This window comes from Saccopteryx leptura, chromosome 2, assembly GCF_036850995.1.
Source record: "Saccopteryx leptura isolate mSacLep1 chromosome 2, mSacLep1_pri_phased_curated, whole genome shotgun sequence".
NCBI lineage: Eukaryota > Metazoa > Chordata > Mammalia > Chiroptera > Emballonuridae > Saccopteryx > Saccopteryx leptura.
In genome coordinates, this window is record NC_089504.1 from 319,215,012 (window position 1) to 319,228,046 (window position 13,035).

The 13,035-nt window shown below is 47.4% G+C and overlaps 1 protein-coding gene across 1 annotated transcript; it reads right to left on the reverse strand.

Annotated features, from left to right (window-relative positions):
• Nucleotides 1–551: 551 nt before the first annotated feature.
• On the reverse strand, nt 552–12,923 carry ZNF786 (zinc finger protein 786). Its single transcript, XM_066362959.1, has 4 exons — nt 12,843–12,923; nt 9,350–9,476; nt 5,268–5,420; nt 552–3,651 (listed from the first exon to the last, which is right to left on the reverse strand). Exons 1-4 carry the CDS (start codon nt 12,858–12,860, stop codon nt 1,553–1,555), a joined length of 2,397 nt encoding a protein of 798 aa, XP_066219056.1. The 5' UTR covers nt 12,861–12,923; the 3' UTR covers nt 552–1,552.
• Between the last annotated feature and the right edge of the window lie 112 nt (nt 12,924–13,035).

Sequence of the window (13,035 nt, forward strand, 5' to 3'; positions counted from 1 at the left end):
TTTAAGGATGGTACAAATTGTAGATGTATTGCGGTCGTACAGCCTTGCCAGTTCAATCACTCTATACCACGCTCATGTTTTTCTATTATTTCTTGCTTTACTTCTATCAACATCATTCTCTTCTTCTCACCACTGCCCTTTACATTCACTTTCTTCAGCCCCATGATAGCACACAAAAGTAGTAAAAAATGCAAAAATGATGTAAGAACAAGTACAATGCATGAGATTCGACTTGATTCTGCGGGTAACACGTGAGAAAGAACAAGATGCTGGTGTTGTGCTGCCGATACTTGGCCTGTGCACCAAAGCGCCAACTAGCGGCAGCTTCCCGAATCACAACTCGTATCTGGGAATTTTGCTTGGATCTCGAACAAAAATACAGACCGAGTCGCAGCTCGTATCTTAAAAGATTTTTATGTTGGTCTGCTCGTATCACAAGGTACCACTGTAGTTACAGAAGACACAAATAGCGTAAAAATAAATAGTTAAGTATTTTTCTGTGTATACAGATTATTAAGGAAGAAAGCCAGCCTCTGACAGGTTTTAGCAATTTGAAAATTTTAATTTAATATATTCTTATTGAACTCCTGTGAACCTGATGATTTCCCCCTCATTTGGGTAGGACAGAAAAACATTAACACTAGAGTATATGTAGAATAACAAACAGTTCAATATCATTTTAAGCTTGAGTGCAGAGTCGCCAGCTTGAGTGTGGGATCATTGACATGATCCCATGGTCACTGGCTTGAGCAAGGGGTTACTAGCTTGGCTGGAGCCCCCCAGTCAAGGCACATATGCGAAGCAATCAACGAACTGAAGTGCCTCAACTATGAGTCCATGCTTCTCATCTCTCTCTCTTCCTATCTGTCTCTGTCTTTCACAAAAGAAAGAAAAAAAGTCCAGCCAGGATTTGTTTTTCTTGGTAGTTTCCTGTGAATCCTTGCTGAGAGGAACGTAAGCACCATTTACCCAGATGTCATACAAATACAACCAATTTCACTAAGACACTGCTGATAAAAGGTATGGAAAGAAACCTCTCTCTATATATACATCTGTACCTAAATCATCATCTTTTCCTTGGGAGAAACTATGCATAATTACTATGCATAATTAATCTGCTGTGAAACTTTAGCACTCACATAAACTCCGATTCAGAGAATGAATTTTAAAATAAGTCCATCTAAACCAAATCTAATGTCATATCAGGCATGCAACAAAACACAATGGATTTAAACCCCCGTTTCAGATCATATTAAGAAAAAGACAAAAGGGGAATGGACATTTAACAATCAGTACTGGAGCGATTTCCTGTCTATAATCAAGCTGGGATTTCAAAGATGGCTGAGCATTTGGGGAATGCTACCACTTAAGATGGTAGGGAAAACAAATGCTTCTTTTTATCAGTGGATAAGAAATACACCTGGTGATGTTTTAAGGAATAAAACCCTTTGTGGTTTCTCATATTCCTAACTCGTATTACATTCCTACGGGTTTGGCTGCGGATCCCCGGGCACGACCCGCCCACTGACTGCTTTGGACTGCCACCACCGTCTCAGCTCCAATCGGCCTCAATCATTGCAAAAAGCTGGCTGAGACGTTTCTGAATGTCAGGCCCACTTGGAGCACGACAGGACTTCGTGTGCACTCGGAGGTGTTCAGCAAGTTTCGACTTATAAATGAAGCCCTTGCCACAGTCGCCACAGGCGAACGGCCTCTCTGGCCTATGTATGCGCTGGTGCCTCAGCATGTGCCCCTTCTCCCGGAAGTTTTTGTCGCACTCAGGGCAGTGGAAAGGCCTCTCCCCTGTGTGCAGGCCTTGGTGGCTAAGCAGCTGTGCCTTCAAGCGGAAACTCTTGTCACATTTCGGACATTGAAAAGGCTTCTCCCCCGTGTGTGTCCTGATGTGTTCGATGAGTTTCGACTGCTTTGCAAAGCCTTTGCCACACTCACAGGAGAACGGCATCTGGCCTCCGTGCAGCAGCTGGTGGGCCTTCATGTCGGCCTTCACGCGGTAGCGCTTGTCACACTGGGGACACTGGAAGGGCCTCTCTCCTGTGTGCAAGCGCCGGTGACTCCGCAGCTGCCCCTTGAGACGGAAACTGCGGTCGCAGTCAGGGCACTGGAAGGGCCGCTCCCCACTGTGCACGCGCAGGTGCTCAGTGAGCTTGGACTGTCTGGTGAAGCCCCTGCCACACTGCGCACATGAGAACGGCCTCTCCGCGCTGTGGGTGCGCTGGTGGGCCTTCAGGATGCCCTTCAGCCGGAAGCTCTTGTTGCACTCGAGGCACCGAAAGGGCCGCTCCCCACTGTGCACACGCAGGTGCTCCCGGAGCTTGCACTGGTGGGCGAAGCTGCGGTCACACTCGCCACAGGAGAATGGCCGCTCCCCGCTGTGCCGGAGCCGGTGGGCTCTCAGCATGCTCTCCAGGCGGAAGCTCAGCTCGCACTCGGGGCACTGGAAGGGCTTCTTGTTGCTGTGCAGACGCTGGTGCCGCAGCAGCTGTCCCCTCTGGCGGAAGCTCCTGCCGCATGCAGTACACCAGAAAGGCTTCTCCCCGCTGTGCATGCGGGCATGCTCGGTGAGTTTGCACTGTTTGTTGAACCCCCTGCCACACTTCCGGCAGGAAAAGGGTCTCTCTCCGTTGTGCACATGCTGGTGCACCTTCAGCGGGCCGTTCAGCTGGAAACTCTTGTCACACTCCACACACGGGAAGGGCTTTTCTCCTGCGTGGACTCTGACATGACTGGCAAGCTTGGCCCTACTAGAGAAACACTTGTGACATTCTGTGCAAGAGAACCATCTCTCCCCAGCGGGGCAGCGCTGGAGGATGACTTCCATGCCCCCCAATGGGCAACAGCATTCCTCATGAGCTGGACACGGGCCTGGCCTCTCTCTTGAGTGCACACTGCTAAGCTCAGCCTTCTCACTGAAGGTCCCATTGTCTTCTCTGCAGGAGACTGGCCTAGCCTCGCCGGACTGGCCCTGGTGAGCCAGCACGCTGTTCTTCGGAAAAAAGCGCTTGTCACATCGGGGGCAGTGGGAAGGCCTTTCCCCCTGCTGCAGGAGGTGGTGGCTGAGGAGGGTCCACTTGTGATGGGAGCACATGTTACAGTCAGGGCTCTGCAATGGGCACTTCCCTGCATGTGCAGCCAGGTGTCTAAGCCAGTCCTGCTTCCGGCAGAAGCTCCTCCCACATTCCTGACACTGGAAGTGCCTCTGTCCCCAAGGGAGGCCCTGCTGATGCTGCGGATTAGTGTGATTGCTGAATTTCTTCCAGGCCCCATGCAGCTGGTCCTTCGAGGGGCTCCTCTGGCGCTTCTCTGAGTGATTCATCTTCCAAAAGCTTTGCCCGCATTCAGGGCAGGGGTGCTGGGTGCCCTCCCAGGAGGGCACTTCCTGTAAGCCTGGGGGACCCAGAGTTCTGGGGTTTGCGATTCTGTCCCTTTGGGTGGGTCCCCCAGAATAGTGGACCATTGGGAGTTGGGCCCATGGGCTGTGTCTGTCTGTCTTCATGAGGGTGAAGCCTCGGTCAGGCCTGAAGGAGACATCCTCACTGTTTACTGAGAAGGGTTCAGAGGAACAATGACTCTCACGCAGATCTACCAGACAACAGCAGTCAGGTGCTCCTGACCCTACAGCTTGCTGGCTTCCTGAAAATGCAAACAAAAATTCAGTCAGAACTCCTTCCGTGGCATGATTCAGGCTTATGTCACCAGTAAAGCGATCTGTGACAGTGACCTATGCTGGACTGGGCACACAGCTTCCACTGAGCTGTACACAGGCATTATTTCAGTTGGTTCTATGTCATGAGCAGGAGTGTGGTGGGGTCTACTGACACTAAACTGAACAGACATTCTTAGAATAATACTGAAAAGAGGAAAATACAGGACACAAATGTGGGACCTAAGCTCTGGAACCAGACGGTCTGGGTTCCAATCCCAGGTGCCCACTGCGACTGTCGTCCAGCTAATCTCTCTGGGCTTCAGATCCCTCTCCGGCAGAAACGGGAGAACAATGAGACCACTGTGAGAATTACATGAGTTAATGTGTGCAAAATGCTTAGGGTGGGCCCGCGTACTGCACAAGCTCTGTATACGTGCCCTGCTATTATGACTGCAGGGCTGTCAGACTCGCCCTGTTTTGCTGTGCAGACATTCCTGGAGTCAGGAAGGGGTGACGATGGTATTACTGACGGAGCACCAACTGACACATGGCTCTGTGTGACCCACCAGCTGTCCCTAAGCCAGGCAGCAAGGCCTGTCTCTGTTCCTCCCTCTGCACACTATTCCTTCCAACCTGTTAAAAAAGGTTTCTGGAAAGAATAACAGGCGGCAAAAAGTGAAATAATTTGTGGAGAAAAACTTGTACTCTCCAGAAAGCAGCAGCTAAAAGCTACACAAACTTCTCGGAACAATGCGCCCACTTGACTTTTCTCATTCCATACCTGATGCTGACTTTGAGGAACCCAAGAGTCCCACTCTCCATCAGAGTAAGAAACAAGGGCAGAGGGCCAGGCTTTAGCCATTCAGACAGAGATGACAGTTTCCAAGGGAAAGGAGTCATGCCCCCCCACCCACTATTAAGAGATGACGCTTACTGAGCTCTTAACTCAGGAAGCATTTTAACTTTCAGCCTATAACACAGGTACTCTTATTAGCTTCATTTCATAGGGTAGGAAATGAAACACTGAGAGGTTGATTAACTTGCCAAAGGTCACCCAGAAAAGGAAGGTCCAGACTCAGGGTCCAGAACCCATAATCCTAAGCACTATGTTTAACTGCCTTTCTCTAGAATGCACATGTCAAGGCTCAGCCCAGACAAACAAGGAGATGACAGGGTCCTCGGGTTACGACACAGTTCCATTCCTACGACAGTGACGTAACTCGAATTTTGATGGAAGTCGAAACATACCCTAGCCTAACACAAATGGAACCCTTGAGCTTTAAATAGTCCAAAATGGTATAGGTAAGTGTACTGGGGGACACCAACCCCCTCACTCATATGTTCACTGCAATGTATTCCTACGCCACATGCAATGAAACTAGTTCATCCATGTAGTTAGTCTATAAGTACGATGCTAACAGCATAAACCAAAACACTCACGTTTCAATTTTTTAAAGTTTTTATGGGAGTGAGCATTGTAAACTCAAAACATCATATGTCGAGACTGTTGTAACATGAGGACCCCCCTGTAGATCACAAAATTAGAACTAAGAAATCTTAATGTAACATCTTAAGGACTGGGGCCTAGTTTCTTCATACTCACCCCAAAGCTGCTGTTTCTCTGTAAATGGATCAAAATGCAAATCAGCAGGGTTGCAAATTATGTTTCCTGGTTTCTGTGGTTCTCCTAAATTCCTGAAGAGCTCTCTCCCCTGTTCAATCCAGGATATCAGTTCCGGCTTGGGAAGTCCACCATCTGTACAGAAAAGTCAGATGAGAGTTTGGTTTCTTTGGATATGAAATTGAAAGCACACTCAGTTCTTTTTTTTTTTTTCTCTTCAGAGACAGAGAGAGTCAGAGAGAGGGATAGACTAGACAGGGACAGACAGACAGGAATGGAGAGATGAGAAGCATCAATTATTAGTTTTTCGTTGCGACACCTTAGTTGTTCATTGATTGCTTTCTCATATGTGCCCTGACCGCAGGCTTTCAGCAGACCAAGTAACCCCTTGCTTGAGCCAGTGACCTTGGGTCCAAGATGGTGAGCCTTTGCTCAAACCAGATGAGCCCACGCTCAAGCTGGCGACCTCGGGGTCTCGAACCTGGGTCTTCAGCATCTCAGTCCGACGCTCTATCCACTGCGCCACTGCCTGGTCAGGCACACTCAGTTTTTTAAATTTCTCACACCATATACAGAAACTAATTCAAAATGGATCAAAGACCTAAATGTAAGTGCTAAAACTATAAAAGTCTTAGAAGAAAAAAAAAAGTATTAGAAGAAAACATAGGAGTGAATCTTTCAATCTTTGTGACTTTGGACTAGGCAATGGTTTTTTGCTGACACCAAAAGCTCAGGCAACAAGAGAAAAAATAAACTGAACTTCATGAACTTCATCAAAAGTGAAAGCTTTTCGAGACTAAGAGACATGGACAGGAGTGTGGTGGTTACGGGGGGTGGGGGGAGGGAAGGAGGGAGAGGGGGAAGGGAAGGGGGAGGGGTACAAAAAAAAAATGGATGGAGGGCGACGGAGGACGATCTCTCTTTTGGTGATGGGTATGCAGCAGAACTGAATGACAAGATAACCTGGAAATGTTTTCTTTGAATATATGTACCCTGATTTATTGATGTCACCCCATTAAAATAAAAATTTATTTATAAAAAAAAAAAAAAGTGAAAGCTTTTGTGCTTCAAAGGACACCGTGAAGTAAGTGAACAGAAAACCCATAGAATGGAAAAACTATTGCAAATCATGTGTCTAATAAGATCTAGTATACAGACCAAATGAAAACATTTAAAATTTAACCATAAAAAGACAAACAGCCCCATTTAAAAATGGGCCAAACATTTGAATAGACATTTCTCCAAAGGAGATAAAAAAAAAGACGCTTGACCCAATGAGCCATTAGGGAAATGCAGACCACAACCACAATGACTTCACAGATACTTGATTTTGTTGCTTGGAACATTCTTTTTGGGTGGCACAGGGTTAATGACATAGGAGTGTATTTCTTTCTTCATAGACTCAATTATTTTCATTGGTTCTTCGGTAATAATGAAAATAGTGTGCATCTTGGATTATATGTCTCAGAAAGAATCTATAAATAGAGCTTGGAAAAATTATGGTAATGAAACAAAATATGACTTTCAAACCTTGTAGGAGAAATGGTGTGGCCATCAGGAACTGGCAGGAGAGGCAGAAGGAAGTACAGGAGGACTACCTATCTTATCTTCATATGCTAAAGGAGTCAAGAGATGTAATGCAAAGTTGGTGGAACACAATCTAGAAATTTATTATTTAAATTATAAAGGTAGCCAACAGAGGCATGAAAAAGCTATCAAAATCTGAGAGGGAAAAAGGAGACACAAGAGTGGGAGCTTAAGTGAGCGAATGCCTCATTTTTCAGGGTGATGAGTTCATTAATGCTGCCTACTCTTGATAAATCAACAGAGGCGTAAGCATAACAGTTATAAAGCTTTAAGGAAACCACAGTAAGAACTAAAATATAAATGGCTAAAAGTGGTTGCCTTTGGGGAATGAACTGAGTGAAGGAATGAAGGGGTGAGAACAAAACAAGAGACTTCTATCATTTGACACTTCTCTAAAATGCCTGATTTGTTATAAAAATAATTGAGCCTGCCTGACCAGGCGGTGGCGCAGAAGATAGAGCATTGGACTGGGATGCGGAAGGATCCAGGTTCGAGACCCCAAGGTCGCCAGCTTGAGCGCGGGCTCATCTGGTTTGAGCAAAAAGCTCACCGGCTTGGACCCAAGGTCACTGGCTCCAGCAAGGGGTTACTCGGTCTACTGAAGGCCCACGGTCAAGGCACATATGAGAAAGCAATCAATGAACAACTAAGAAGTCGCAACGCGCAATGAAAAACTAATGATTGATGCTTCTCATCTCTCTCCGTTCCTGTCTGTCTGTCCGCGTCTATCTCTGCCTCTGTAAAAAAACAAAAAAAAAAAATTGAGCCTGACCAGGTGGTGGTGCAGGGTATAGAACATTGGCCTGGGATGCTGAGGACCCAGGTCTGAAAGCCCAAGGTCGCTGGTTATAGTGCAGGCTCATAGGATGAGCACAGGGTTGCTTGCTTGAGCATGGAGTCACCGGCCTGTGCCTGGGATCAAAGATACAACCCCATGGTCGCTGTCTTAAAGCCTAAGATCACTGGTTTGAGCAAGGGGTCACTGGTTTGGCTGGAGCTCCCCCCCATTAAGGCATGTATGAAAAAACAATCAATGAACAACTAAGGTGCTACAACTATGAGTTGATGCTTCTCATCTCTCTCCCTTCCTATCTGTCGGTCCCTGTCTCTCGCTTAAAAAATAAACAAACAAATAAAATAAAAATAAAAAATATATATATATATTTTTGTACTTTTCCGAAGCTGGAAACGGGGAGAGACAGATAGACTCCCGCATGCGCCCGACTGGGATCCACCCGGCACGCCCACCAGGGGGCGATGCTCTGCCCCTCCGGGGCGTTGCTCTGTTGCGACCAGAGCCACTCTAGCGCCTGGGGCAGAGGCCAAGGAGCCATCCCCCGCGCCCGGGCCATCCTTGCTCCAATGGAGCCTTGGCTGTGGGAGGGGAAGAGAGAGACAGAGAGGAAGGAGAGAGGGAAGGGTGGAGAAGCAAATGGGCGCCTCTCCTGTGTGCTCTGGCCGGGAATCGAACCCGGGACTCCTGCACGCCAGGCCGATGCTCAACCACTGAGCCAACCAGCCAGGGCCAAAATAAATAAAATATTTGATACTAAAAAAATATATAGCCCTGGCCGGTTGGCTCAGCAGTAGAGCGTCGGCCTGGCGTGCGGGGGACCCGGGTTCAATTCCTGGCCAGGGCACATAGGAGAAGCGCCCATCTGCTTCTCCACCCCCCCTTCCTCTCTGTCTCTTCCCCTCCCGCAGCCAAGGCTCCATTGGAGCAAAGATGGCCCGGGCGCTGGGGATGGCTCCTTGGCCTCTGCCCCAGGCGCTAGAGTGGCTCTGGTCACAGCAGAGCGACACCCCGGAGGGGCAGAGCATCGCCCCCTGGTGGGCAGAGCATAGCCCCTGGTGGGCGTGCCGGGTGGATCCTGGTCGGGCACATGCGGGAGTCTGTCTGACTGTCTCTCCCCGTTTCCAGCTTCAGAAAAATACAAAAAAAAAAAAAAAAAAAAGGAAATATAAAGACCCAGCAAGCAACAAGACTAAAAAGAATATCCACTACCATAGCCACGCAGAGAGATATGCTGTTCAACTCAGTGGAAAGCCTTGCCAAATTCCATTGCAGGTAAAAGTAATGTCAGCTTTTTGGAGGCACATGGATACCGCTGGAAAAGTTGACAGACACGAACACCCTAGGTTAGAAATTACTGGTACTTTATGGATATGATCTAGGCAGGTGCCAATGTGGAAAATCCTGGAATGTGAGTATAAGTAGTGACCAAATACCCTGAAATATACTTAGTCACCTTGACCACCTCACCATTACATGCTGTCTCAAATAATTCTCACATAACAATGTCTACCCTTGAGTAAGGATTAGCAATGCTGAGAGAAGTAATAACAGAAGAACACGGAGTAAAAAGTGCCTTTCAGAGTTAATTCCTGAGAAATCTGGCTGACAAACAGGAAGATCACGTGACTGAGCCCTGTCACAGTACGCAGGTCCATGACTTAGCCAGTCGAAAGCTTCTTACCTAGAGAAAGCAGCATCTCGTAATTGGTTCGCATCACACGCTTGTACAGCTCCTTCTGCCAGACCTCCAGATTCCGCCATTCTTGCTCCGAGAAGTAAATGGCAATATCCTCAAAGGTCAGAGGTATCTGAAATTATATATGTAACACACACAGTCATGATTGCTTCAGAATGACTCCCCGGCTCCTTCTCATTGATTTAAAACACTTTTCGAGTGGACATTGTTTTTTGTCTGTTTGCCAGCTTCTTCCTTGGGAACAGCTCCTCCCCGTTCCAATGATGTGGTGGTGATGTCAACCACAACAACCATTTCCACATTCCAAAAAGAATCCAGCACTTTTACCTTTGCTAAGAAGATGAAATATTTTACACCTTTGCCAGCACATCTTGAACCTTATTATTAAATTTTGCTAATGTGATGGGTAAAACAATTGTATTTCATTGTTTTAATATTCATTAACTTGTGATCTTTAGCATCTTTTTCTTTTCTTTTTTATTTTAGTGAGAGGAGGGGAGGCAGAGACAGACTACTGCATGGGCCCCCACCAGGATCCACTGGCATATTTACTAGGGGGCGATGCTCTGCCCATCTGGGGCCTTTGCTCTATTGCTTAGCAACCAAGCCATCCTCAGTGCCTGAGGCCAACTCACTAGAACCAATCACCAATTGAGCCATGGTTGCAGGAAGGGGAGAGAGGGAGAGGGGAGAGAGGAAGAGGGCAGAGGGGAGAGGGGAGAGGGGAGAGGGGAGAGGGGAGAGGGGAGAGGGGGGAGGGGGGGAGGGGGAGGGGGAAAGAGAGAGAGAGAGAGAGAGAGAAAGGGGAAAGGAGGATGGAGAAGCAGATGGATGGGCACCTCTCCTGTGTGCCCTGACCAGGAATCAAACCCAGGACATCCACAGGCTGATGCTCTACCACTGAGCCAACTAACAAGGGAAGCATCCTTTTCATACTTTTGGGGGGGGGGTTCCACCTATCTTTGTGCATGCCTATTCATATCTTTTGTTCAACATTCTAGTGGTCTCTTATAATTTGAATGAACTTTCTAATATTAGGGTTAATAACTCTTTGACTGACTAGCAAATGTTTTCTCCCAGTATATCATTTGTATTTGGACTTTATCTTCTGCCAAACATTTTGACCCTTTCATTTAGTTAAAAATTCGAGTCTTTTCCTATTGTTTCCAGCTTTTTTGTTTTTTTTTTCTTTCTGAAGCTGGAAACGGGGAGAGACAGTCAGACAGACTCCCGCATGCGCCCGACCGGGATCCACTTGGCACGCCCACCAGGGGGCGACGCTCTGCCCACCAGGGGGCGATGCTCTGCCCCTCTGGGGTGTCGCTCTGCTGCGACCAGAGCCACTCTAGCGCCTGGGGCAGAGGCCAAGGAGCCATCCTCAGCGCCTGGGCCATCTTTGCTCCAATGGAGCCTTGGCTGCGGGAAGGGAAGAGAGAGACAGAGAGGAAGGAGGGGGTGGGGGTGGAGAAGCAAATGGGCGCTTCTCCTATGTGCCCTGGCAGGGAATCGAACCCGGGTCCCCCGCACGCCAGGCCGATGCTCTACCGCTGAGCCAACCGGCCAGGGCCTGTTTCCAGATTTTTCTTTCACTTTGTTTCCCACATGAAAAAGTTATTCTATTTTCTTTCAACATTTAGATTTGCAATTTAATTCTACAGATGCAACTGACATCTTTATTTACACACATATGAACAGCCAATCACACAACACTATTAAATACACCAATCTTTCTCCTTAGACTGAAATATTAACTTTTGGCCTTTGCATCTATAGTTAACCCCTGAAACACCGATTCAAGTCAGGAGTGCCAACTCCAGAGCAGTGAAAAAGCTGCGTGTAACTTTTGACTTCCCCAAAACCTTACAGTCATCCCTTGGTATCCATGTGAGACTGGTTCAGGACCAGCTTGGATACCAAAATCCAGGGAAGAGTAAGTCCCTTATGTAAAATGGCGCAGAACAAGGGGTGAGTCAGCCCCCTGCATCTGCAGATTTCCAACTGTGGATCAAATATACTGTTTTCCTTTGCATGGGGCATGGAGGGCACCATGCGGTGTGCAGACTGTGTTATAATGAGTGGAACACTTGAAAACATGTCATAGGGTATTGATATAGTATACAATCAATAATATATCTATATGATTGCTAGTGCACCATATGTAACCTATTTCCTAGATTTTCTTTAGCACCCCCATCCAGGAATGCAGGAGAATGAGTGAAGCTGGACATTACCATAGCCCAGAGGAGAACTACTGAAGCAGGACATTCCCATAACCCTGAGGACATGACTGGCACCCAAGAAGCAATTAAGACTGTGATTAGATTGCAAAGCCATAGAGAAGAAATTACGATTCCTGGAACTGGCCATTCTGCTTGATGACTCTTACAATGCTGGGACCAGCTATCCTATTTTATGACTAACTGCATGCCCTCCATTGTACTAACTTCACCTGAAAAAGTATGTAAATAATCAGACCTCATAACTGAGACTGTAAGGCAGGTTTTGGGCTAGGATGTGCCGCCTGTCTTCTCAAGTGGCTGACAGTCATGATTAAAGGTACCTGTTAACCCTTTCACACCCAGTCTCTGCTTATTGGTTAGTGCGGCAGAGAATGACCTGAACCCGGGACCAGTTTTAGTCTGGTAACATCAACACAATAAATTTAAAAATTAAAATATATACTGCTCAGAAAAATTAGAGAATATTTCAAAATGAATATGAAGTGATAAAGTATCCCTTAATTTTGTGTGTGTATATATATACTGCACATACATGCACACATGTATATATGCTGCACACGTATGTACACGTGCACACTGCATATATTGCACACACTTATGCACGCACATGTATGTACTGCATATATCCAAACATGTGCACACGTGTACCTATACTGTATATTACTGCACATACATGTACATGTGTATGCGTATGTATGTGTGCTGTGTATACCATGTATATATGCTTCACATATGTGTGCGTATGTGTACACATGTGTATGTATACTGGATATACATGCTGCACATATATACTCATATATGTGTACATATATGTACATATGGATATATACTGCATATATTGCATATGTATATGCCTGTGTGTATATACTGTACATATATACTGCAAATATATATACATATGTATATGTATATATACTATATGTGTACATATATGATATATAGTATATATATAAACAGTATATGTATATTGTTTTCTATTGCAATTAATTGAACTGTTGTCCGCCCCTCGCGCGTCTGCCCAGGAGCCTGACCAGGGTTGGCCCGCTCCTGGATCTGCCCGGTCCACGCTGGGCTTCGTTCAGGTGTTTGGCCACATAGGAGCCCCAAGTGTGGTGGTCACCGGCTCCATCCAGGGCTGGACCCCACACGCAGACCCTAGCGCGGCCACAGGCTGCGCCCAACCTGTCCGCCGCAGACCTGCCCCGAATCTGGGTTCCCGCGTCCCGAACCCCGCTTACCGGAACCGGCCCGGGCATGGCCCTGACAGCTCCACCCGAACCCCGCGGGCGTACTCCACAGACTCGGCCGCCTCCGGCTGCCCAACGCCTCCCGCCTCCCGCCCCGCCCCGCCCCGCCCCCACGCGCAGGCCCCGCCCCGGTGCGGTGCACGCTGGGACTTGCGGCCGGCCGACACTCCGCCCTCCACAGCGC

Bases quoted from the DNA above. Each gene is read 5' to 3' on its own strand.
- ZNF786 (XM_066362959.1), bottom strand. The intron at 5,421-9,349 runs GTAAGAAGCTTT...TTTTCTGTACAG, and splicing joins CGAGATGCTGCTTTCTCTAG to ATGGTGGACTTCCCAAGCCG. The intron at 3,652-5,267 runs GTGAGTATGAAG...TTGCATTTTCAG, and splicing joins AGAGAAACAGCAGCTTTGGG to GAAGCCAGCAAGCTGTAGGG.